Genomic DNA, 23,603 nt, shown 5'->3' with positions numbered 1-23,603 from the left:
GAGAACTAGTGGATACTGTGTGGTTGTTTAGGCCGACGTATCTGCAACTCTAGTCACACTTGTTACACAGTGATTGAAAGTCAAACATCACCAACCACTAAGTCCACTGACCTACATATAAGGTGTATTTCTTATTGAATAACTTATTGGTTAAACATTAAGGAATTTCACCGTCATTTGCTATTAAATATTTAGCTAAGGTACAAGTAATGCATTAAATCTTAAAAAACCAATCAAAATTAAGAATAATTGGTCGTAGAGATACCAATGAATTCAGAGTTGTGTATCATCATGTTAAAAATACTACATTAATAATAATAGTGTATGGCAGATTTCTTTTATTGATTTTTTCTAATAAAGTTGTGATTAAAACTTAGATTTTCTTTAGTGATAAACCGTGATCGTGTAGCTAAACAGAGCATGTTCATATATTTTTGAAGATATCAGATGAGGACTATAGATGTAAATAGCATAAACGTCTCTTTCAGGTCAATTTAGTAATTTATTAAAAGCTATCGTCACCAGTTAATGCATTTACCAAGTAAAGTTATGCATTCGGCTTTTAACCATACTGGTTTTGTGAAACCTAATGATATACTGTTGGGATGATCTCTAGTGCTGTTGATGGTGTGTGGGTAAATGTTACACTTTATTTGTTCACATCGTGGAAGGATATTTCTTTTAGTGGAATCATAAGAACAAACTGAATTGGTAACGGTTTTGGCGGACTGAGAGTGTAATCACAAAGCCCATGTAACACTGGTTGATATTAGTTATACACGATTTTTTCCTAGTAGTTCTCAGTGTGTGCTTGAAATATTAATAGTATCAGTAGTAATAGGATAGATTAGGTATAAACAATACAATTGTATAAAAATGCCACTACAATATAGTCTGTTTTGTGAATCACCAGTTCAAGTGTACAGAATTGTAAATTTATTAAATATTATGTAACATACATAACTATCGATTTGCTGTTTTCCTATTCATTTAATAGATATGGGTAAACAAGTGAAGCCTAGGGAAAGCATACTACATTCATCATTCTTTACCGATAATAAATCTGAAAAACAAGTAATTAAAAATAAAAATAATTGGCTAATTACTTGCTTTTATTTATCATGATCCGATGTTGATTATTTGGTGTTTTTGTTGTTGTCAGTATATCAACACGGACACCGATAGATCACACTATTTTTACTATTCTCAGTTCGTTCACTTTTAGTCATAAATCCTGCTGTATAATTTTTTTACATTATAACATTACATGGTTATCGTATGGTAATTAGTCTTATTTTTTTTGCCTAGGCTATGGTTAATCATAAAATTCTATCGATCTAATTAAGATAATTATCTTAATTTATGAATATTAAAATTGTGGTTGCGATGTTTCAGTTTAAAGTCCTTATTCTAAAGCATAAGACTGCAATTTTATTTAGGCTGGATAGTAGCTATCAATGTAATCCAAGATACACGTTTTTTCCTGTTTAGAAATCATACGCTAGATGAACCTAATTATCCCAGTATTTATGTATAGCATCTCACCTACTCTTAAGTCTGCTTACGTTTAGTTTTGTCAAGCTCTTCAATTAAATTATCAAAGAGACAGTGTCTTTAGAATAGTAACAATTTGTATATCTTCACCAAATCCATGTGTATCTATCGATTCAACTGCTCCTGTGGAGCCAGTTATATAGGGCGTACAATTCGGCAAGTTCGTTATCGTATTACAGAGCATCATCCGTCGTTGTTAAGCAAAGGACAGGTAAAAGTGATGAAAAGTTCTATTCTCGTTCACTTGATTGACACAGGTCAAGTTGAATTGAATAAAGCTTTTAAGATTATCTACCATATCCCACATGGTTTACGAGTGCGCCTTTTGCACATTGCGGAAGCCATCGCAATCAATGTTCACAAACCTGACCTTTGCATTCAAAAGAGATTTGTGCAACCACTTTCGCTGCCTTGGCCATCGGTATAAGATTATCTTCGACAAAACTATTTTTCATACTTCTCCCATTTGGTTTTTTTTTTAATTTTTAATTTTGTTTCTGTTGCTTTTGAACTTTATAATTTCTCAACATTCATCTTTTGATTCTCACGTAACTAATATTCTATTGACCATCCGTTAAAAATCCTGTTCCTTCTTCTTTTCACATATTACGCAACGTAGCAACTCCTTGATTTAATAATTACTTTGAATATTAATAATCCTCTTTCTTCCAATTACTCAATGTTAATTTTAATGTCATTATCTAATTATTACGCAACGTATCCACTCGATGGTTATTATATCATTACTGTAAATCATATATATATATATATATATATATATATATATATATATATATATATATATATATATATATATCATGACAATTTGCTCAGGATCTCAAGATGTATATACGCCAGTTGGGTTCGATTAATTGTTGTCTTGAACGACGTAAAAATATAAGCACATACAGATAAAAGGGTTTGTTTTCTTATTTTCAACGAATACGTATCAATAGCGATATAAGATTTATTCTCTCACCTTATATTTCCGCTTTCTTGATTTTTCGTAATAATGTTAAAATACTCATTCTATGTTTTATGAAATCGCATGGCCGGCTGCATAGTTTAGTTTAATTTGCTTCAAGACTTTGAAATGTAGTCGTTTTAAGATTATTTCGAACAGTAGAAATATTCTGTTTACAGTGTCTTACACAATTCACATGTTTACTAACGAATATAATTGTTAATCACTGGTTCAGTATTCTGGAACTTTCCTTCTCACATGTTATTTATCTGAAACAATTTTTTTTACGATCTTATTACTTATATTGGGATCTTCTCTACATAATGATACATACATTCGTCTCTAATCACCTTCACATTTATATGTATGTCAATATTTATAATTACTTTGATCTCAAAATATTATAGATTGTAAACAGCTGATGAGAACCGAAAGAAATAAAATGAATTCACATTATTCTGGATGAATCTTTGTTTCTGCTCTGTTCATGATAATTGAAGAGTCTATGTGTATGAGTTGATGCACAGTTAGTACTCATTAATATCGCTATCACATTCAATGTTATTACAGTAGGAATTTTTCCCTGTTGAATCCTTTTTAATATAATGATTAACGGTCAAATACTCCCACTTATCGTTTTTTATATTTATAGATTTTAATTCAAACCAATCGCTTGACTCCTTCATTTGATGCTGCGGAATCTGATCAGAATAATCAAGAGAAAGGTTCGTTTATATATATATATATCTTTTAAGAAGAAAATACGTGATAACGTCTCATCAAACATTCTATTTAGCGAAATGTTTTTATTCTAGTTCGAAGTATTCAAAAACCCAAGTTATACATCAATTTACTCACAATTTGAACAAAATCCGACTTTCCCCCCGTGTGTTAGTATTCTAGGCATTTGGAGTCTGACAGAAGTTAATATTTCAGATGTGACTAGTCAATGATTTATGCTCAGATAACTGTCAGATAAGTTACATCAATTTGCCGTATCTTTTCAAACAGACTACTGAGCTGATTAGTTTGGAGTCCTCCCTCATTCATGAAGGTGATTCGGAGGTGTAGCAGGACTTGTCAGGCTTTAATACCTGGATTAACTTCCATATTTTTGCTTATATAAGTATATCAGTTGTCATTAATTAATGGCCATGTGACAATCCGGGTAAAGTTGCTGGGACAATCGATCATTTGAGCCGGTCTCCAAGTCTTACATCCAGCGTTTGTGTCATCGTTAATGAATAATAACTAATATGTCATCAACTTGACAGACTTCTAGCATAGAGTTGAGAGGAATAGTTTATCATTTCCAAATCATAAATTTTACAGATGAAATAAATAATTTATTGTAATGTCATCATTCTGTGTATTTATTACTGTCTAATTTCAACAGATTTGTTGTCACAAGGGGTCTGTCCAGGTCAACTTCAGTCAAATTCATTATTGAATGGTAAAACTGGATGCATTACTCAGGTAAGTTATTGTATAACCATATAATGGTAAACATTTCATCATATTATTCGTTCTCCCGTTGATTAAATTTCCTTATTACAATAGTGAGTGTATGCAGATTATTGAATTTGAAGATAGGTTTCTTTAACACATATTATTACGACTTTCATGTACGTTTCGATGAGTACGATCTCATTCAAGTCAGTGATTTGAAATTTAGGGGTCGGGAATTTTCTTGCAAATCTAGTCAATTTAGAATATACCAAATTACGCATTAAGGATGATAAAGGCTAATGTCCAATAAAGACAGTATTCACCCTCCAAGAACTCGATAAAATTTTATTCACCAAATATGTTCGCTTATGTACAGATATTACTGGTGTTTAATGATTAATCAAAAGGTTTCACAAATGGCTTAAAAATTGAGGATATAAAAATTGATTTTACACTGGAATTATGCAAACAGCTATTATACTAAACAAAATGTTACACTAAATTAACTTTATAAAATGTTATGAAGAAAAAACTATCACACGAATATTATACTGAATTAAAAATAAAACTACTCATATACTGAATTAAGACATTAATTGTCGTTTTACCTCGAGCACCGAAACACAATATGGTAAATTGTGTTTGTATTGCTTGCTCTCTTAAAAGTAGATACGTTTTAGTAACTTCGGCAGAAGCATAGTATAGAGACGAGTGTAAAACAAATGCCACCAGTTTGCATCAAAATCTTAGGTAATCAGAGAATGGTCTTTATACATGATTAATTTACGGAAAAGAAAACAGTATTGCAAAATGAAGACAGATTTTACACAATTAATTAATCTGCTGAATTTTTCTACACGTTATTCTGCCTGCAAATCAAAATAAACGACATATAAATCCGGCCTTATGGATGTATATCATCCGTCTTTTCGAACCCTTACAAAGACTGTAATGGATTTTTAAAGAACCCCGTAGTGTTCCTAGTTAAGGTTAGATATTTAAAGCAATGATTGGGGGGTTTAGGACTAGAGTTTTATTTCAAACTGTGATATCAGTTATAATACAAAAATGAAAAAGGCTTTCACTAAATAATCTATCCATAAAACATGCCATCAAGTTGAAGTTTGTTTTAAGGTTAAAGATGTAATATTAAAATTTAGAGATGGTATCGGTCTACTTGTTGTATAGAATCTATAGAAACGAAATTAAACATTCAATGTGTTCAACACTATCATTTGTACTTTCGATTGATATCGTGAATGGATCAGTGTCAGACCACCATTCAAAACCTGAAAGCACTGAACGGCCGTTTCGTCCTGGTATGGGACTCCTGGGTTTGAGTACCGCGTGCGGGATAATGGATACATACTGCTTAGGAGTCCTATACCAGACTGAGACGGCCTTTCAGTGCTTTCAGGTTTTCGACGGTGGTCTAACATTGCCCCATTCATTATGTCAGTCTAAACTTAACAATCTCCACAACCCTTTATTGACATTTTTACTTTATTTTTAAAAATAAAAATTTTCACAATCACTTTAAACGTTTTGATTAGTATACAAAAGTATTTCCACTGTTTGCTACATATCATAATTGAGTTCCATATAAAAAGTCTATAAGTCGAGTTGTCAACTCTAATCGGTGCATTTCTATTTTACACTTTTATTATACTATCCATCTACAATTTAAAAATGTTTTTAACGTCTGTTTTATTCTTTCATGGTTCTGTATTTTTTCTTAAAGAATGATATTAATAAGCCTGTAACACCAGATTTACCGCCTATTTCACAATTAACAATCAAATTAGATAGTGATAATCAATTAAATCATTCTGATAATGAATTAATTAAATTAAAACATGAACATGCTAAAGCATTAGAACGTATTAAAGAATTGGAGGCAATGTCGAATGATTTAAAGTGCAAATTATCAGCATTGACAATTGAAAATGCACATTATAAACAAAATTGTGATCGTGCTAGAAGTGATTTAGAATTAGCTGAAGAAAATCGTATACAAGCTGAACAACAAAGTAATGTAAGTTTCAAGATTCCTTTTTTTTCTTTTTTTTTAATAAACAAATTAATCAATGTTAGATCACCACTAAATACCTGTAAGCGCTGAACGGCCATTTTGTCCTTTGAGTGGTAATTATCAGCGTTCTATTGAGAAGCCGTGACCAGTGGAGTCCAACAGTGTTGAGTGTGAGATAGTCACACCAAAGACAGCGGAAGATGGTTGCGCAATATCTTGGACTATTTGTTAGGTATAAATACCGTTAGATGGTGGCTCTGTGGCCTCAAGATTGAGTGTTTGCGCGTGAGACAGAAGGTCCTGGTGTAGACACCCGCGTGCGCGATATTGGATGCTCACTTCTGAGGATTTCTATACTAGGACGAAAGGGCTGTTCAGTGTTTTCAGGTTTTCAATGGTGGTCTAACATTGGTCGGTCCGCGATCTCAATGAAACTCGACATTCTCTACAACCCTATACTGAGAACAATAAAGTGTTTTAAATATTACGGTCTCCATAATGAGGAGACTTATAAATTATGCAAAACATCTGAATTAAAACAAAATGACTCATGTCACTAAACGATGTACATTAAAAGATACTAATTAATCAAGCAAATGACCATTCAAACCAATCAATGGGATAATCTTTTCAGAGAACTGCTGTTTCTGATCTATACGATTGAAAATATCCGTGGTCTGATTTTATTGATTCACTGGATTTATAATGAATATTTATTTTTTGAATTAATCCCGATGTGTGTATATGTCAACGTCTGTCCTAACCGAGTTATCTTTCATCAAATTAATCATAATATATATTAAAGGTGTTATTACAAACTATATATTTAAAACTACATGAATAATACTTGTTGAAGTAGGAGTAGGCTAGAAAGAAAGGTAGAAGCGAACAAACTATAAAACAGCTTCAATTCATGAAATTGTCGATTGGTGGAATTTACACAACAAACATGATCAGTAATTGGAGATGGATGCTACGACTCACAATCGGTCTCATTGGAACATATGCGTTCATATTTCTCCCCATTCTATCAATTAATCTTCATCTTTATAAAATGTTGCTCATTTTTACTGTTTATCTAGAAAATTAATTTTACCTATACTTGACATCTGATCATATCTATTATTTGATACACATAGTTCCCTTTATCATTTTGAAAAGAGCAAGAATAGTGCAATCACCAAAGCAGCTACATCTGCCGAACTGAAAGGAGAGCATATCTTGGATTTTTTGAACATGTTCCGAAACGTCTTAGAACAAGGGAAAGAAAGACTCTGAATAGTGCAATCATCAAACATCTCTTTGATACAGGACATCAGGTAGATATTTTACAATCCTTTAGGGTGATTAGTAAGCAGCCAAACTCCAGTCTTCTGAAGTTTGCTGAAGGCGTTGCCATCAGGCGTCAAAAACTTGACCTATGTCTTCAAAAGGAGACGGTTGTTAATCTTTCCTTGCCTTGGTGACAAATATTCTTTCGCTGCACCTTAAATTTTTTTCTTTTGTGTTTATTACATCATTGATTTTATTTTTTCAATTATCTTTCAAATTAATAATCTTTCAACTGAACTCTAATCACTATATTCCTATCAATGTTTATTCATTATGTAATCAATTGTTTCTAACCCTCTTTTGAACTGTTGTCACAATTAATGTTTTAGAATATTCTTCCACATTAGGTATATATTTACAATATTCAGTCTATTAATTTCATTTACACCCATGATATACTTTACGAATATATCCTCAATATAACTTCCAAACAAACCGTCTCATACAAGCAATTTAAACCCATTATGTAATTATGATTTTTAAATATCACAGGTTATAAGCAGCTGACGAGAACCTACGAAATAAAATGAATTCATACTATTCTGCTAGAATCTTTGTTCTTGCTCGTTTCGTATCTATTATTCTTTGACTGATTGCTTAAAAGCTTGATAAATAAATCGCTAATACAATTCCCCTCTTCATGGTTATCTGTCACTTGCATAAAGCATTTACCATTAATTTTCTAATCATATCCTTTATTTATGGGCGTAGTTTTAAGTTTGAGTTGAATTCTATTCTTTTCATTCACCTTTTATTTCTTTCAGGAATAGTACTACTATTACTACTAATAATAGTAATATTAACAATTGAATGAATTTAATGTTTTGTTTTATAATTTCTTTCATAATTATTTTATTGTACTTTCTTGTAATTATTTTAAGGAAAGTAATTATAACTAATTCATTCATTGAAGAGATTTTGTTTCCTGATTTAAATTCAGCCATATCAGGATTTATAATAATAAACTGAATTGTGGAAAGAATTTATGCCTTTCTTTTTTTTAAAGAAAATTATTTTCGTTCATTCATGTGGTTAACTTGGTAACATGTGTGTGTGTTATAAAATGAGATCAGATAATTCACAATGACTTTTATCAATTAATTGTTAATAACCTTGGTGTTAATTTATTTATGTTTGTTAAACGTTTTGTAGAAAAAAAATACTATAAAATTGAGAAATCTTTTAAAAAATTAAATAACCATTGACTGGGCATAGCTATATATTGGGTACTGATTGAATTTTGAATATTTTTTTAACGATTGTACCCAAACTTAGTTGTCATATTGTCATGTTTACCGTAAAACTAAAAAAAATCCATTTGTTCAGTACCGTATGAAATTGTTGTTTATACATATGACTAAATAGTTTTAACCTTGAACAAGATAACTGCTCGATTCCTATATATGTTATTTGAAAAAAAATAAAGTTGGGTTTTACCTAACAGTAGAATCCAAGACATACGTTTCTTTCTATCTGGGACTCACTGGTCGGAAGTAGTAAAAACTTGTGGCTGAATGGCAATTTTAAAACAATTCTCCTAGGATCCATGTATATCAATAGAGATTAACCAATTTCAGTTCGTAATATTGACAACGGAAAAATTTAAACGCTTACAAGTGTTATCAATTTATTCTGGAACAACCTTGTATCACTATTTTTATCAGCTATTTTAATAGATTTTCGGTCAATAATTTACCAAAGTAAATAGGAAGGCCGATAATTATTACGGCGTATTCTATAACTTTCATTGATTTTGTTTAACTGTTTACTATGACAAATTACTTTGTACAACCTGAAAATAATTTTTACGATCAAATACGCCTCTGAGATTTATGCCATTCTTTAAAACCTTTAAATCTGCTCCCATAAAATTTCGTATTGTTTTAAAAAATAAAGCAAGCTTAACGAAATATTTTAAATTTTAGAGCAAACGATTTTATTATATGTAAGGGCTTGTATATTTTTAGGTCATTGATTATCATAATTGCAATTAGTTATTTTCCGTTGGCATATATTTTTATCGTCAGCGGATTGCCTCGTAATTATCGTTTGTTCACAAGTTTTTTTAAATCGAAGTTCAGGAGTGACTAGCAGTGGAAAATCAAAACTTGGATGAAGGTACATCCAAATGATTGATCTTTAGTAGGACAAAACTCCTCCTTTGAATCCAACTACTGGCCACTGTCCAACTTTAATAAGGAGATATATTTTTTCTAAAACGTTTTATGGTTTTATACTTTAATAATCATGACTTTTTTAATATTTAAAGGTGATAAGTTTAAAATTGGAACAAGCTGAGAAAAGACATCTTCTCCTACTGGAATCATTGAAAAATTCATCTGGACAAGATACACAGAACAATACTACTGCAGAATATACAGTTTTATATCCAGATGCTCCAGAACCCCTAATAACTGAATTAAATCAATTACGTTCGGCTAATCAGCTATTAAAATTACAATTAACGGATTTACAAAACACCATAGCAGATTTAAAAAAAGATTTAGAAACTGCTTACGCAAATCATCAAAAAGCTGAAAAAACTATTGAAAAATTACGCATTGATATAACACGTATGCAAGATGAATATGAAGCGGATTATGAAGCAAATCGTACGGCAAATCAAGTCAAATTACGTCAATTAGAAGAAACAATGAGTATAATGCAAGAAGAAAATACACGTTTAAAAAGAGATAAGCATCAGTTAGAATTGGAAGTGTCTACATTGAATATAGAATTATCAAATGCTTCTAATGATGGTGATATCGGTAGGCCATTGTTATTGTTGTTGTAATTAAAACTAATTGGAATTTAATTTTCCTCTTGTCATTAGATGGCATAAGTGACATGGTTATTTATTTGTAAATGTTCTTCAGTTTTTTATAAAAAAATTATTTTCTAGTAAACTTTTACACTTTAGTGTTTGATCCAAATAAAAGTGATGTAGGTACTTATCAATTGAACTGGATGATAGATGAACTCTGTGATAAGTCAACTTGATAGGAACTTCGAACCTCATTTTTCAATCGAGTAGTCTAGAGCTTGTGTTTTCTTAGCAGAATCTGAAAAATCCATGCTCTATTTCATTTGTAGTGATCTGTATGTGTATATGGTGTCGAGCAAAGGGAAAGCTATTACCAAGTGTTCCCTAGTTTTTAGATAAGGACAATATTTAATATAAATTCTATTTACATACCTATTATACACTTTATGTTGAAGATCTTTTTTAATATATGGAAATAAACTTTTTTTAATTGATGAAGTAAATATTGAGTGTTGAATTCTAACCGTACCTTTGTGGCAAACATAAAAAAGCTGAAGAATGTAACGGAACTTTACAAGCCCTGAATAGTTTTATGTCACATAAAATTTATCAATTTTATCCAAGCATTGCAAAACAAAATAAGCAAGAACGCCCTGAATAGTTGTTATCATGGGAAGTTATGTAAAATATTTCGGGGATATATCGTTTTTCAAGTCGCGTTTTGATAAAATACTTCCTAGATTCCTTGTTAATACTCTGTAATTTAACAAATGTTTTTCTTGATTCTTTCCACTAGACTTATACACTCATGGGCTTTCTGAGGATTCAGCAATATAAACTAACCTATTTTTCAGTGTTAGGGAAGTAAAAGTATCGATAACACTCACATACACGGACTATTTATCCTTTACACACGTATTTATTTTTTGTTTTTAATTCATTTGCTACTTTTAGATTTCCAATCTTTTGATCTTTTTTGAAAAGGAAACTTTGTTTTAGTCTCTGTTAGTCTGTAGCGTTTCTAGACACATACTTAAATATTGAGTGAATTGAGAAGTTGATTACATTTTCAGCATTAATTAGATATGAAATCTAGGACATATGTTTCGTCCTATTTGAGGCTCGTAAGTGGAACGTGTCTAAATCTTAATGCTGTTATGCTTCCCGCTTTTAACATTGGAGGTTAAGTGTGTACTTATAGACTACTTAAAGAAGTTTCAGCAGAAATATCAACACTGATAAGCCTATAAACAATCAGGCATTCCTCATATACTCAACTGCTATGCACTATTTAACATATTATTTATCATTACTAATAATTTCTTTTATTATTTTAGAACATAAGTTAAGAAAAGAATTGAAAATAGTCAAAAGTTTACTAGCTGAAAAAGAAGCATTAATCATTGAATTATCTTCAAATCCTAGTGATTCACAAAGTCAAGTTACGAAACTACGTGATCGGGTAAGTTCATTTTACAATTAACTGCATTGATATTTCAATATTTTTCTACCTTTATTGAATATACATCTGTATGCATCATTTAAAAATTCATTACTGAGAAATTCAAATTAATGCATATTTAATAATAATAATAACCAGTGGTTAGAGACTCTAGGTGACACGGCTAAGAATTGGCCACAATGACGTAGGTGTATACACTATTTGTCTTCCCTTAAACCATGAGATTAAACTTACTTTATATTCTTTTTCTACGAACCAATTCTTTCTCCCTGTATCCATTTATATACAATCTTTATTTATATAGTTTACTACCATTTAAGTAACTGCTTCATCTTGTTGTGCTAATAAGATATGTTAACTTGGTCTGATGTATATATGTTCCCGGTCTTATGTTATAGATGAATGACTGACTAATTATTTAAATTAGAATAATAAAACAATTTATGAAAAAGAAAACATTCCAGCTGTTTAGTCTATATGACAGTTTCAAATAAAATGAGCATTGTGTAGGATGTTAGTAATGATAATATGACAATAATAGTAATATAATAATAATAACGTAATATTAATGGTAATAATATTAATGATAAAACATATTTTTTGATATCCCAGTGAGTAAAAATTTATATTACAAACTTCTTTTCGACTTAATGTAAGTCGTGAACGTCGTTAATGCAAATTTCTACTCATTAAGATATAACATAAATATGATTATTTTATTATTGTTTATTCTACTAATTAAAGTTAAATTATTTAATTTAATAGTAATTTATCATGACTTTTAAATGATTTGAAGCACTACAAATGGTATTTTAGCTCATTTAGATTTAATTACCATAAAATAAAATAAGTTATTTTATCATAAGCAATGCAGAATCTGGTAAATCAATTCAATTTCCTACACTATTTTGGCACAGTGTGAGGATATTATCAATACAAATGCTAGATTCATAAAAGTACTAAGAAGATTAGTAATAGTGAAGATGACGAAGCAAAGAATATACTATTAAGGAAAAAGAATAAATCCACAGGATAAAAAAAGTTATAGAATCAGTTTAAAATTCAAGATCTAAGGAAAGAAAAAAGATGAGTGAATATATGTCATTGAAACTGATTTTCAGCTATATCAACTAACATTTACAACCATTGTTTACGATAACCATGAGGGCATTAACCATATAATTTCAACTTACCAACGGAAGTAAACTCCAGGAGTCAGTGATTTCATGAGGGGACGTCAAGTTTCGATTTGACTGCTCGTAGTTTTCTTCCAACCTCCTCTTGCACTAACTAATACCACGTTTTGAAGCAGTCGGTGTTCGGGTATTCGTAACATATATCTCAATAAACATAGTTTTACGACTAAAAATCTAATCTATTTTGCTAATGTGAATAGCAAGCTGAAGCAGACAGTATATCGACATCCAGTTTACCGCATTTTTCGCCAGTAATATTCTGGAAATTAGATAATACTTTCATTATTATTATTATTATTATTATTATTATTATTATTATAACGAGTGAACTTCAGTTATTGTTTTAATTGTCGTTCATTTCTTAATCATTTATCATAACCATTAACTTGTTAGGTTGATGAATTGGACGAATTAAATGAAATACTGAATCGTCAAAAACGTGCTTTACAGAGTGATTTAGATGAGATCCAACAACAGCTTGCCAGTGCTCTACGTACACAAAAAGAGGTATTCAAGTAAACATATATATATATATATTTGTGTGTGTTTAAATTGATGATTTGCGTCAATTTTTAATAATGTATGTTTTCGCTATGAATTAGTAGAATTTAGATGTCGAGCAATAGATAATCATATGAAGTTTTAATTAAAATCTAATGGTTCTTGCGTCTTTTCAGTAACCAATCAATCTGCGGCATAGTAATGCTATCAGACCACTTAATTTTTTAAAATTTTATTGAGAAGCCGTGCTCAGTGAAGTTCAATCATGTCGGGTGTGAGGTGATTACTTACTGTAGACATTGGAAGGTGACTGAGCAATATCGAGAATTGATTGAATTTCGAAATGTAAACCATGAGATGTTGACTTAGTGGTTTAAAGTTTCGGTGCTCGTTGAGATCTGGATATCCTGGGCTCCATCTTCAGTAGGTTATTGAATGTACACTGTTGATGAATCCCATATAATAACTAAGAAGCTGTCCAGTGCTTCCCAACTTTTAATGGTTTCTTAACTCGGTTAGTTTACAATGTAAACCATAAAGCATAACGGTTCCAATGAGCATGTTATACTAATTTACGGAATTACAAAATATTTTATAAATCAAATCCAAATTAATCAACTTTCACAAAAATAAAGAAAACTACTATATTGTGATTTATACACCTTTTTGAAGCATAAAAACCCTATAAAATTACCAAATATATGTGGAAATGCAGTGAAATAAACCGATTGGGGAGTGTAAAAATATAGAAAAAAAGGATATATATATAATGAACATTTTATATTATTTCAAGCTTTTAAGAAATGTTATCAATTTTGAATCTTTCTCTGTATGATTCTTCTGAGTCACCGATTCCTTACATTGCAAGTAGATGGATTTCAGTCTCATAGACTACAGATTCTCTTTAATAGATTAATTGATTAGTTATTGGTTGATAGTTTCATACCAGTTTAGTTCCATGCTATTGGTTATTTAAAGTTATCTCGAAGAATTCATTTCTCTCTGTTGTAGAAATAATTAATTTGATCTACAAAGAATAATAATAAGAAGAAGAATGAAAACAATTTTGATGCCTATCACACTTGAATATTGAACACTGGTTAAATTCAGTTTTTTAATTCACTGTTCATTTGATTTATTTCTCTGTTTCACTAGTTTGAAGAAGATTTGTCTCGATCGAAACGTCAATTTTTAGATTTACATAGTCAATTTACTGATCAAGAAGAAGCTCATAAAGAAACACGTGATAAATTACAAAATGCAACAGCTAGTTTAACAATAAAAGAGGCTACAATTCAAGCGCAGATACAAGAAATTGATGAATTTTTAATCGAGCGGAAAAAAATGCAAACACAAATAGACGAGTTGAAATTGAAATTGAATACTAATAATATCGATCAAGTTGGTCATATTCTTAGTTGTTATGATTGTTTTTGATATTGTTAATGTGTTATAAGGGATGCTGTACACAAATTTTTTTATCTATTATATTCAGATATACTGTTGTAAGCTTTTATGTTGACGCATATATTTTTTTGATGTTGGTAAGCTCATAACTTGCTTACATAACCGATACTAAAATCCTCAATGAAGAGATTTTGCAACCTTTTATTGAACGATACATTTGTTGACTGTAATTATAATAAGTAATGTAAAATTATTATTATTATTATTATTTTACCGCAAATAGTTCTGCTCAACATGGGCGGTTTTAGAATCAGTAGTATTCGAAAGGATTTCGATTGGATCTGTGTACTGAGTAGTTATTCCAACCTTTCAGATGTAAATTTATCATAATACATTTAAAAATGAGAACGAATTAGTAGGCTTAATAATTTTATCTTTTTAGCTTGAACTAATGAGTGTTTCATTTTCATTTTTCCCCAATTATTAGGTCCCTCGTAGTGAGCTAGAACGTTTAGAAGCGAAAATTCGTGAATTAGAACAACGTGTAGATATTGAAACTAGTAATCGAGTACGTATTCAATATTCACTTGATCGTGCCAAAGAAACAATCGATCAGTTGACAAATGAACGTGATAAACTAATAATTATTGAAGCTAATGAACGTGAACAAAATCGTAAATTATCTAGACAACTACGTGAAGCACAACAAGATGAAAACGAAGCAACTAGACGTGCTACAACAGCTCAACGACGAGCTGAAGAAGCACAAATGGATGCTAACAAAGCAATGCATGAAGCATTATGTTCACGTGCTGAAATGAATGCTTTATTGAGACGTACACAAGATTTAGAAGCATTAATTAAATCGAAACAAAGTGAATCAGATTATGAAGATCTTTTAAATTGTAATTCATCAGGCGAGGATCTTATTTTAAATAAATTTACAAAAGGATCACAAGATTTTCTTCTACGTCCAAATCCTAAGTAAGTGTTGGTTTAATCTTATGAGAATAAAATGATGAACTTTTTAATTATCAGTTTAGGGGTTGTGGAGATTATTAGGTTTTGATTGAGATCATGAACCGATCGATGTTAGACCACCACTGAAAACCTGCAAGCACTGGACGGCCGTTTCGTCTTATTGTAGGACTCCCCAGTAGTGCGCATCCACGATCGTGATCTTAATCAAAAACTTAACAATCTCCACAACCCCTAAACTGATAATTAACGTATGCTCACTAGTGACTAGCTTCGTGAGGGAATTCTCGGAGTTCTAGTGAGAAGCCGTGACCAGTAGAGCTAATCCGTTTCGGGTAGAGACAGGTGTCTACCTCAGTACAATGGAAGAAGGTTGCGCAACTTCGTGGATTGATTGAGATTAGACATTAACACCATTGGATGCCGGCTCAATAGTCCAGTAGGTTAAGCATTCGCGTGCGAGACTGCAGGCCCAGGGTTGGAATCCCTGGAATCGTGGATGCGCACCGCTGAGTAGTCCCACAATAGGACGAAACGGCCGTCCAGTGCTTCCAGGTTTTCAATGGTGGTCTAACATCAATCGGTTCATGATCTCAGTCAAGAACTTTTTAATGTTTCCTATTTAATCACGTGTCTTTTTTCTCAAATTCGTAAATGAATTATCTGAATTACGTCACCTTAGAATTTACAAGAGGTGAATTTATTTAACTGTTTTCATTAATTGTATATTTGTTTTGCTAAACATCCGTTATCGTTTTCATATGAACTGAATATTCAAAGTCAGTTATATATATATATCAGTTTTCGAACAGAATGAAAAGTACCATACCGATTACTTATTTGCTCAAGATTATAAGAAAATGTAAACAGAGCAAAAGGGGACATACAAAGAAATTAATGCAGTTATTCTAGTTATGGAAGCAGGTAAACAATACTAGCATATAAAATGTAGAACATTGTGTACACCAATTTAGTTTTTATGCTCTTTCATAGTAAACATACTAAATAAATAAACATAACCTGGAATGGGGTTTAAAGCGTTTATGAATGATAACAATGTAGAATAAAGAGATTTCGACTTTTGTAAACATTTTCAGTTTTTCACATCTATTTTGTAACTATAATTTCATACATTCACACATGTCCTGTTTATTTCTGTCAAGAAATATATAATCTATCTACTGAATTTGTTCAACTTCAACTATACTTCATCAGTTCTATGTTAAATTGTTCTACTAATTTTTTTTTGACATTTTAATTTGTTTGTTTCTGTTATCTGTGAGAAATTTACATTTTCTAACTTATTACACTAAGTATTGTTGTTGTAGTGAGTTGTTTTGTTGGCTTTCAGTTTTGGTGACAAATGTTCTAACGTTAAACTCTTTTTATTTCACAATAATTTCTGTTCGTTATTTCTTGTTGTTTTTTTTGTTATTGGTACTAGTAATATCGATTGTATTGAACTGAAAGTTGCTTAAGTGCTAAGTAAATTAAAGTTTGCTTATTAATTTGATTTGTTTGATTGTAGAAAATTCAAATCATTGTTATTAAATTATGTAATTAACAAATAACTAGAGTGTAAATTATTATAACTCTGAATATGTGAAATGTTGAATGTCTGAAAGAAACAACATACAAGAAGCAGACTGTGATTATCAGCTATGACTGCTATACAGATGTTAAATTGTTGAAGGTAAACGTTACAAATCTGGGACCTAGGTTTATTGCTGGTTCACACTCGTTAGCAAAGTGTATGGAAAATCTTGAGAAAACTGATGTCCTATTTGTAACTTATAACTTAGGTTACCCAGATTTACATACTGAAACGTTACTATTGGATTGTTCATTATTTATCACATCAAGAGTACTAAAACAGCCAAGCTAACAAATAAAGTAGATGGTATCAGTCATAGATAAAGTAGAATCTGACACTTATGTGCACCAGTTCGAATTTCCACACTATATCAGCACAGTGGGACGAGATCATCGGTAGAAATTTCATGGTAGTCAAATTAGTAACAGAACCGGTGTCAACAGAAAAGATTAGGTATCGAAGATATAATCCCAGAAGAAATAATGATTCCGCAGAACAAAAAGTGTGTGATCAGTTAAGAACTCGAGATCTAAGGAAAGACAAATAATGGTTGCGTTCGTGCTATTTAGTCTGACCACCCAACATCTTCGATCAATAATCATGGTGTATGAAAATATGTTCAACGTAAATATAGACTGATAACCATAACTTTAAAGATATTGAATACTGGGAAACACTGAACATTTATCTTTTCCTAAGATTGAACTCCTTTTTATTAAAGTACAAATACAAATTCAAACTCAAAACGTTTAAATTATACAATTTGATAAATATTTAATCACCGTCGTAATGAAAATTTACCATTTAATTATTATTTAATCTCATACTCTTAGATTATGAGGAGTGTGGAATTTATTTTATTAATGGATTTTTTTATTATATAACACTTAAGCTTCATTCGTTCGTTCATTTATTTATATTCACGTTTTGTTTTTATTTATTAACACTTCATATGAGTCATCCTAACTCATCACTGAAATATGCTTGTTATTTTGTTTTTCTTCGATTCCTGTTTTTTTCAGTTTATATTGCTCTAGATCATCAGCGGAATGCTCTGCCTGTTCAGAAAATGATGATGATGTTCAAGGTCATGATATTAAATGATGACAGTAGTCATAATAACAATAATAATTATGATTAAAACAAAGATAACGATTGGAACAAATTTGATTTTTAGGGATAGTAATAATAATAAAAATAGCAATATTAGTTCATCATTTTTAAATAAAAACTTTCGCGTTAACGAGCAATACTACTACTACTATTGCTACTACTGACAATAGTGTAATGTTAATCCCACAACGAATCTGTTTGTCTCTCACCTAATGATTTTTCAAACATATCTATAATTGCGAACTGTCAATTGCACGTTCAACATTCCTCTTTTTTTGTTTTCTAACTTTTATCAACCATATATGTATACATATCTCAAGAATTTACTCTAATCAATTTGAACAAGGTAAACCTGTTGCTTTTCCAATCTTATTTGTTTAGTTAAACCATTTTGCATATATTAACTCATCACACTGATAATGTGCATACATATGATTCACATTTTATTTCTTTAACATATTAATGGTATTATGTTTGTTATTGGTGTGTGATTGCTATTATTATTAATTGTAAGATTTCTACATTGATTTGCGTATAATCATTTTTCGAAAGTAAATATATATATATATATATATATATATATATATATATACAATGTTACTTTGATATCGATAAGGTATAATTTACTTTTATTCGATAACGATCATGTTCACTTTTATTTTCATATAAATGTGAACGTATCAGTTAAACGGTAGCTCACATATCGAAGTTTAGGTCCATCTTGGGTTCTGATTGGTTAATATCACGTTTATTAGGCATTTCAACATTAAATGGCATCATGCCAGTTTTCAACCAATAAGAAATCAGTTAATCATTCTCTCTCAAACCGCCAACCGGTTAAATTGAAGCTATTTACAGATCATTTAATTATTAGTTTCCATTTTCGAATAGGAACCAGAATTCAGAGATTCTCTGATTGATATCAAATTGGGAGTGAATAATTTCCTTCAACTGCCTACCCTAATCATTTACATAGATTTATACAGGTTTTTAAGGTTTACCATTCATGAGATCGCTACTGAAATTATTCAACTTTCCAAACCGAAGTAATCGAAGCGTGGTTTGAGCTTGTGACGGCGTACAAGTACGCCGATTCTTATGATACCAAGGCCAAGGACTCAGTAGTCTAGTAATTTAGTGCTTTCAACTTGACCAGGATTTCATGATTTAGATGTTTTAATATGCTTTTGGCCATATTCCCGACAAAACACAATGTGAAATGGAACAGTTACTCAATGTTTCCTTGCTTTCATCAGTGTTTTAAGTGAATGGATCAATTTCTGATAAAAATAATCATTATTAATGTCTAGTTCCAAGCTGTATTATGTTATTACTGATTATTCATCAGCTTAGGCAACACAACCACTGAATATAAATTTGACGGATCGTTTACAATTCAACGGTGCTAGTAATATTTATGATGATGATAATAATAACGATAATAATGAATGTCTTTAATTTTATGTGTGCAAACAACGTCGAGCTTCTTTAGTTCACCATTCTTAAGAAAACGTAATAACGATATTATTTTACATTGAATTTTAATTAGGATAGCTAAAAATAATAACTGATATATCCTATAGTACAAACAAAATAGAGATCGCATTATTTTGTTTGTTTGTTTAATTCAAAGGTCGAAAAGGCAATTTCTTTTTCCCTTCTAAATCATAATAAACAAAAAGACTAATATTTTTAAATTAATTAATCTAATATCATTGTATTTTCTCAAAAATAATCATCTTAATTTTATCATTTTCTAGTTTGATATATTCCTTTTCTTTATCTTTTAAAAAGTAGAATCTTTTCTTTATAACCAGTATACTTAAGAGTCACACCCAATTCGTTTGAATGATATAGGCCAAATTAATTGGGTTTTTTTAATAGTATATTATAACCGTAAGTTATTGTTGCATATATGCGACCCTAACAGCTAAATAGTAATGTCACAAATTGTGAAACCGGATAACTCAAGTTTGAATTCTATTGTGAGCATCAGTTTTGTCAAGATTGCATATACACCTTACTGTGGTGTGGCGATTAGCACAAAAATTAAATTTAAGATTTCTTATAGTCACCTCCAACCACGTGATATTTCAACATCGTATACAGGATATTGACTCAGATTGATGCCCATATCTCAACTTGGTCGATGGAACTCGACCCAAACTAACAAACTAGACAAATATTGCATTGGTCACTACTCAGCAGTCAAGCAGTTCTAAATGATACTTTAAGTCACAAACTATGATATCATTTCAGATACAACTGAATGAAGTAGTTAGTTATCTCTTGTTTTAGTATGGGGAATAATTATTAGTGTAAGCCCATGACTTCGTATTGTCATGAACAACCCTTAGATTACTAGTACAGTAAACATGATGTTTATAGAACTTATTGCTGAAACATTTTTATTATGAACTAGCATAAATAATAGTCATTTCACAAAAATAGTTTTAATGACAGCTGTACATTTATGGCTTATATTATTTACACTATTACGAAGTACGATAGATTTGAATTAGGGACATTTTTGTTGTTACAAGAATAAAACTTTCAGTAATGTTACATCATAAGTTGTTAACTTTTGTAACCAGTTAACAATCTGTTAATACAAATCTCCACATGTTTAAACTCTCATTCATTAGTTTTTATGGCTACATTTTTACTAATATTTACTATTCAGTAGAATATCCACATGTAGATTGTTTGTTCTATTTTCTCGATTAGATTATTCTCTAAATATTGTAGTAAAACTCTTCAGTTACATAGGTTTAGACTTATATATTCTGTAGGTAGTCAACTTAATCAATATGGATTAGAAGAAAGTGATGATTTATTTCTACTCAACAACTAAATTATTTAATGATTTATTTTCAACAAATTTCAGTGGTAAATGTTCCTTTCTTTTTCTTTTGAAAAAAATTACAGATACCGTAATCGTTTGCTTCGTGGTTCGCATCAACTTTTATTAAATCGTGCATTTTCCGACGACAATCTTCCCTATTTTCCAAATCGTTTATCAGATCATCTGGTCACAACTATTAAAAATTTCCAATCAGCTTTTAGTGAATCATCACATCTCAATTCTTCTATTGATAATAAGAACTTCAAAAATTCAAAAGAATATTCAATAAAAGATAAACCGAATAATTCTGTATTATTATCACAAACAAGATCTGCCTCTCCAATTGTCTCTTTGTCAAATAAGAATCGTAATTTCACTGGGAATACTTATTTATATACAAACAAGTTAATATCTTCAGAAGATAGATTTTTCAATTCATCTAATTATACTTCGATGAATAGTTTCGAAACAACAAATGGTTGTGATCATAACATAGACTCGACTAGTAATAACAGTAATAATAATAATAACAATAATGATAATAGCAATGGTCAAATTTGTAGCAAATCGAATGGATCATTAATATTTTCTTCAAATATACGCGTTTTAACGTCGCCAAAATTTAAACAATCAGTTACTATTAAACATGTTCAATCTGACAATATATGTAAACCAAGCATGGATGAAGTCAGTATTACAGATAGTAAAAATAGTATTAATAATAACGATAAACTTCTTGCTATTCCTTATAATAACCGTAGTTCTATCGATTCGCAAAATAACGACGTCAATGACAATATCCCTACTACTACTATTACAATTACTAGTAGTGAAATAACAACACGTAATGAATCACCGTCTGCGTCATTATCGTCTACTGAATCATTTCGTAATTTAGATCACTTACATAAAACTAACTTAGAAATTCATTATCATGATAAATGAAATACCAATCTTTCCAGTTGAAAGGAGGCGGCAAGTGTCTACCTCATAAATTAATTCAGAAAACTCATCAGTATGCATATTATCTAAATAGATAGTTGTAATAATAACCATAATTCAATCACTATGCATTGTGTATGTCTTATACTCCTTTATTTTCCAGCAGTTCAAAATGTATAAATCCCTCCCTTGGTGTCCATAATAATAGTAATAATACTAATAATAATTTCAACCCTTCTTTCAATTTGAAGCTTGAACTTTTTCTTTTCCAACTGTTATCAATGGATTTATACACATTTTTAATATTATTATTTATGTTACTTATTGTTTAGTATAGATATCATTTTCATAATAGAACGTATTTTATCCTTATTATAAGTAATACACTAAAACTATAAACTAGCGTTGATAAATAGGTAGACATCATTGCTGTTTCCGTCACTATATTTTGTCTTTTTGTTTAAAAAAAATTGATTATTGCATCAGTATTGTCTTCTTCTTGTTTCTTATAGAAAAAAAGAAAATATAATGCAGTATACCTATGTACCTTCATTTTTAACATAATTTGTTTGTGAATATGTGGAATGAGTAAAGTAATTTACTTTTAAAGAGCATTAATTACTATTAAGTAGTTAATAAGCCACATTTAAACTTTTCATTCCTTTCCCTACTATCAGATTATACGGAATATAAAAAATATCTAATTTATCAAATTGTTGTCTTTAGTCGTTATCGTCATTTACAGGCTTACTTCGCCGCATCCTGTCAGTTCTCAAAAGTGAGCTATATTGCGGATGAGAGAAGATAAATAAAATATCAAATTTGTGGATTTGTCAATTGTTATGGTATACATATCTTAAAAATCCTTGAATGTTATCATAAATGCATTAGGATGTTTTAGGGACTGATTACTAAAACATGAAAAACAAAATAATTCTACAGGAAATGTATATACTTAGAAGGTATGCATCATGGATTGATCTTAGTTTGGGTACCATTTAAACCAGCTCAATGCTGTTTCGTCCTAGTTTGGAAATCCTCAGAATTGTACACTCACGATCACACCAGGACCTTTCTCACTAAGTTCTTATTTACTAGAACCATCAAGTGTCAACTGAGCACTGCACGTTTATAACTTTAATTTGGAATATGGAGTACCGACCACCCAACGCGATTGATGGTGTTTTTTTCTGTTGCTTGAATTCCACCAATCATAACTTCGAACTAAAACTTCGGGAACTCATCCGGAAACAATTTACTGGAAAACTGACTGCTATATTTTAGGTGATCAGAATAAACTTAGAAAGATAGATTCATTTAAAATATCTTTGTCAGAAAGGAACAGATATTTCAGGGATTCGCATAGTTTTCTTGTGCATCTATTCACACTGAATTTTATGAAATAATGCTTTTGAATGTTCTAGATTTCGTTTTCAAAGAAAGCAGAAATTTATGTATTAAATAGAAAAC

At 30.4% G+C, this 23,603-nt stretch overlaps 1 protein-coding gene across 1 annotated transcript in view; it reads left to right on the top strand.

Moving 5' to 3' along the window:
• The window catches only part of MS3_00005435 (uncharacterized protein), a 95,696-nt gene extending 72,877 nt beyond the window's left edge, over positions 1-22,819 (top strand). The window contains exons 23-32 of the mRNA XM_051213500.1: positions 998-1,074; positions 3,171-3,243; positions 3,915-3,994; positions 5,709-6,002; positions 9,601-10,099; positions 11,433-11,557; positions 13,147-13,260; positions 14,410-14,655; positions 15,149-15,645; positions 21,275-22,819. Coding sequence (XP_051069489.1) covers positions 998-1,074; positions 3,171-3,243; positions 3,915-3,994; positions 5,709-6,002; positions 9,601-10,099; positions 11,433-11,557; positions 13,147-13,260; positions 14,410-14,655; positions 15,149-15,645; positions 21,275-22,136 — 2,867 coding nt within the window. The 3' untranslated portion in view covers positions 22,137-22,819. The remainder of the gene's footprint in view (positions 1-997; positions 1,075-3,170; positions 3,244-3,914; positions 3,995-5,708; positions 6,003-9,600; positions 10,100-11,432; positions 11,558-13,146; positions 13,261-14,409; positions 14,656-15,148; positions 15,646-21,274) is intronic.
• The last annotated feature ends 784 nt before the right edge of the window (positions 22,820-23,603 follow it).

The sequence above is a fragment of the Schistosoma haematobium genome, chromosome 3 (genome assembly GCF_000699445.3).
Source record: "Schistosoma haematobium chromosome 3, whole genome shotgun sequence".
NCBI lineage: Eukaryota > Metazoa > Platyhelminthes > Trematoda > Strigeidida > Schistosomatidae > Schistosoma > Schistosoma haematobium.
Note: the sequence above shows the minus strand (reverse complement) of the source record. Positions and strands in the feature narration are given on the sequence as shown.